We start from the raw sequence: 4,715 nt of genomic DNA on the forward strand, positions 1-4,715 counted from the left end.
CAGGATATATATATATATATATATATATATATATATATATATATATATATATATATATATATATATGTGTGTGTGTGTGTGTGTGTGTGTATATATGTATATATATATATGTATATATATATATATATATATATATATTATATGTATATATATACATATATATGTATATATATATATGTATGTATATATAATATGTATATAATATATATATACTAGATATATATATATATATATTATATGTATATATATACATATATATGTATATATATATATGTATGTATATATAATATACTAGATATATATACTAGATATTTATCAATATTACTAAGTTCCTATTGTTATGATTACTTCAACGATATATCCATATATATATGTATATAATAGATTAAATTGAATCAATAACTCTTAGGAGCATCAATCTATTGTTTCTGTCTTTTGTTTTAAGAAATACCTTCCAATTAACCACGGTTTACGTGGCATCATTCAAATCCATATTTCTTAACCAAACATCAATGTTTGAAAAGCCTTATGAATTACCATTCTCTTGTAATTACATAAATTTTTTATGTGATGTTTAAATTATTATGACTTATTAATTATCTTATTTTAGATCTCAATATTTCGTGACACGAACGTGAGATAATTAAAGCGTGGTTCCCAACATATCAATTTAGACGTGGGTTTTTGTTTACATAAACGCAAGAAACATAACATGTAGGCCTACACTGGCAGCACAACAGTAATTTTCAGTATGAACAATTTGTGCTGGTTGTGAATTCGGAATTCCTTTTGCTATTCACATTTTTATTTTTTACGCTATTTTAACAAAGTTTAATACTTTTTTTACAGTTTTTATTCTTTTTTTATACATTTTAACTAATTCTTGTAATTCCTTTTAAGTAATTCGCATTCATGTTTCTTTAGCTATTTTTTTTTTATTCATAAATTTTATACATCTTGTTTTCCCTTCTCGAACTTTTGAAAAACTATCTTATTGTAATTTTAACTCTTATACATGATCGAACAAGTCCTTTATAAATGTTATACTGTGTGTTTATATGTTTTGTTTATTTATATAATGCTGTCAATTTTGCAAATTGGAGAATAAATAAAGTTATAAATCAATAAGCTGTGACTTCACGTTCGTCAAAAACGCACGATATATTATAAGTCTACCGGCGTATATAAGTCGGCCGGCGTGGTCCCGACAATATACTTTCCCGTCGGGAACACCCTTCCACCACCGGCCAGGAACTTCGTTTTCCCACTTTATGTCGCCACCATTGCCTTCTATTTTTTTCTTTTTGAGTGGTCAATATCTTTCGTGTTTGTTCATTTAAATTACATACATCTGACTATATTAAAAAGCGCTTATTTGAAAGAACATACATGATATGCCATAGATGTACTGTAGGCCTATAGCTATTTTAGGAGCCAGTGTTAGTAATGAATTACATATATAATACAAATCCGAAACATAATTTTCTGTAGTTACACCATTGGTTATTTGTATCTTGGAACTATACGTAGTTGAATGTACGCTAACGTCATCAGGCTGAGAGCCATGATACCAAGAGCCATCTGATTCTGCCATAGACCCCAAGTGCTGTAGTCAATGCCTTGCTTGTCCATGTATTGTTCGCCTGTCATACTGAAAGATGGTCATATTATTTAACTGAATAAACTAGAATAAATACGGTACCATAAATACAATAGAGGGCCTATTTTGTTTATGTTATGAATATCATATTAATACTTGGATACATTTCTCACAACTGAATGATTCAATTCAATGAAATTAAAATTTTTATTAATTCTGGAAAAAACATAAAACAAAACATGATGGTGCCACCAAGAATTGCTATCAAGTGGCTCTCCTGACGGCACCATTACAAATTAAAAATCATAACTAGAAAGCAATTAATATTACTCCTACAACACATACAAATAAAGGCCAATCTGGCAGGAGGAAAATAACTTAATGTGATACCGGCAAAATGTAATATCTTACCAGTTTTCTGGTGAAGAGCTGTTAGAAACAGAATCACAAAATATGAGCCCTGTCAACTCATTTATTGTCAACGTCTGCAGAAAAGAAGATTTATGAAATGAACATTTGATAACCTGAACAATAACTGCAAAACTATTATAACCTGTACACACTATCAAAGTTTATGTGAAAAATAAATGTAATCAAGGGGAGGGGGGAGCACACCCTAAAACAGCTCTCCCCCAGTCGTTCCTCCCCCATTGAAAATGCTCATACAGTTGGATCCAGAATGATTCAACCGGGGGGGGGGGTACAAAATTTTAAAAATAAATATATGAGTAGCGCATTTAACACAATATTGATGCATTGAAATTTTAAAAATTAGTGGCAAGCTGGCGCCCCCTCACTTGGTCATCGAGCACCCCAACTTTACCTTTGCGCCCTATATCAGCCCTCTTCCCCCAAGATTCATTCATTCATGCACAGTACACAAAAAGCAACTTCGTTTACTCTCTTGGAAAATTGGCGTACAGCGAACCATCGATGATGGTAATAGGTTTTTGACGGTAATTATAAAAGGAAACTGTACAATAATAGTAGACATACATACTTCATAATTTCAACTTACGTTAAGACTATATCGAAATAAACTCAGGTACTGCAACCACTGTAGCCAAGATGGCAGTGACGATATATTGACGAAAAGTCCAGCGAAGATCTTGAAAACAACAGAAGGAAAAAAATAAGATGTTTGTTTTTATGTAGGCCTAGGCCTATGTATGACACAACGATTAATATGCGATTATAACAAATTATAATTTTGTATTTAGGAGGTAAACAAATATATTTCTCACATGATGATTATGCTAAACATATTACTATTATTATCATCATCATTATTATATCATTATCATTATTAGGCCTTATTATTATCATTGTTAATTATTATTATTATTATTATTGTTATTATTATCCTCATCTTAGCCATCATCATCACTACCACCATCTTCATCATCTTTCATCATTAATCCTCCACTGTATCATCCTCCTCCTCCTTCTCATCGTCATCGTCATAAGTTTATTCCGCATTAGGGAATATATCTAAACATTCGGACCCCGAAACCCTTGACTCAGAAATACCGAGATGGTGCCCGGCGTGGGACAATTTTACCTCTAGTGTTTTAGGCCTTGATTATTATTTTTGTTTTTGAAGATTTATTTATCCTTTTTATTTAGAAGGGTTACATGTTAAAAGCTATGCTTCCAATGTAATTCCTTACATCTCATTTTCATATTTTCATTTATTGTTCCATGCATACTGTAAAATTTCTGTTGTAATCATGTGAATATGAATGTGACTTTGTGAGTTAGAGTCTTAATATACTTACCGCCATAGATATAAGACACATTGCGACAATAAGCACGGCAATACCAAATATCTCAACACCCGAGCCAACACAAAACACCAAAGCACAGCCTGTCATTGTCGTCACCAACATATTCAATAAGAATATAAAGAATTTCGAAGCACTAATCTTCAACCCTTTGTTGAATGATACAAATTATAACATGTCATGAAACATTAATAATAATGATATGTATGCATACTGTATGATACTGATACTGTACCGTACTGGAATATACTGATACTGTACTGATATATGATACTGAACTGGTACTGTATATGATTTGTATGATACCGTAAAACCTCGAATAAAACCCCAATGGGCTTAATCTCGAGAAGAAGCCCCTCTCAAATTAAAGCCCTCTTTTCAGTTTGCAAAAGTAGCCTCGAAAAGAATCCCATGGGCTTCTTATCAAGATAGCATGGGCTTTTATGTTTCGAGATAGTACAGTACATACACTGTACATGAATATCAAAGAAACAAAAAATATTAAAAACACGCTTTGGTCTATACAATAGTTTAGTTGATTTAATTCCGGTTAATACACTCCATCATATATAGATTGATGTTACAGGGCCCTATTTATTGCTTTATGGTAGTAATTCCCAAAGTTTACCGTATTCATTTTGAAAAGAAGCCCCCTCTTTTTTTTTTTCTTTTTTTTTTTGCAAATGTAGCCTCGAAAAGAAGCCCATCCAAAGTTCGCAAAATAAAATAAAAAAAAGGCCAGGGCTTCAATTGGAGGTTGTACTGATATATTTTGTATTGGTAAATACTGTATGGTACTATACTAAGTACAGCATGATATTGTATTGGATACTGTATTGGTAGATAATGTATGATATTGTACTAGATACTGTATGATACTGTACTGGAAGGTACTGTATCATACTGTACTGATGATACTTTACTAGTAGATACTGTGTGATACTGTACTGATAGATACTGTATGATACTGTACTTGTACATACTGTATGATACTGTACTGGTAGATACTATATGATACTGTATTGGTAGATACTGATGATACTGTACTGGTATATACTGTACTGATAGATACTGTATAATACTGTACTGATAGATACTGTATGATACTGTACTTGTAGATACTGTATGATAATTTACTGGTAGATACCGTATACTGTACTGGAGATACTGAATGATAGATATTGAATGATACTGTACTGGTAGATACTGTACTGATAGATACTATATGATACTGTACTGATAGATACTGTACTGATAGATACTGTATGATACTGTACTTGTAGATACTGTATGATACTGTACTGGTAGATACTGAATGATACTGTACTGGT

The 4,715-nt window shown here is 31.5% G+C and overlaps 1 protein-coding gene across 1 annotated transcript; it reads right to left on the minus strand.

Moving 5' to 3' along the window:
* Positions 1-1,044: 1,044 nt before the first annotated feature.
* Positions 1,045-3,946, minus strand: LOC117111311 (broad substrate specificity ATP-binding cassette transporter ABCG2-like). The gene is made up of 4 exons (XM_033254236.1): positions 3,379-3,946; positions 2,619-2,708; positions 2,012-2,085; positions 1,045-1,651 (listed from the first exon to the last, which is right to left on the minus strand). The coding sequence occupies exons 1-4, from the start codon at positions 3,487-3,489 to the stop codon at positions 1,504-1,506; spliced, it is 423 nt and encodes a 140-aa protein (XP_033110127.1). The 5' UTR covers positions 3,490-3,946; the 3' UTR covers positions 1,045-1,503.
* Positions 3,947-4,715: the final 769 nt, after the last annotated feature.

The sequence above is a fragment of the Anneissia japonica genome, unplaced genomic scaffold, assembly GCF_011630105.1.
Source record: "Anneissia japonica isolate Jap-2015-1 unplaced genomic scaffold, ASM1163010v1 scaffold3309_len207512_cov194, whole genome shotgun sequence".
NCBI lineage: Eukaryota > Metazoa > Echinodermata > Crinoidea > Comatulida > Comatulidae > Anneissia > Anneissia japonica.

Bases quoted from the DNA above. Each gene is read 5' to 3' on its own strand.
- LOC117111311 (XM_033254236.1), bottom strand. From the start codon at position 3,489: ATGTTGGTGACGACAATGACAGGCTGTGCTTTGGTGTTTTGTGTTGGC. The intron at 2,709-3,378 runs GTAAGTATATTA...GTTGTTTTCAAG, and splicing joins TGTGTCTTATATCTATGGCG to ATCTTCGCTGGACTTTTCGT. The intron at 1,652-2,011 runs GTAAGATATTAC...ACCATCTTTCAG, and splicing joins AGCTCTTCACCAGAAAACTG to TATGACAGGCGAACAATACA.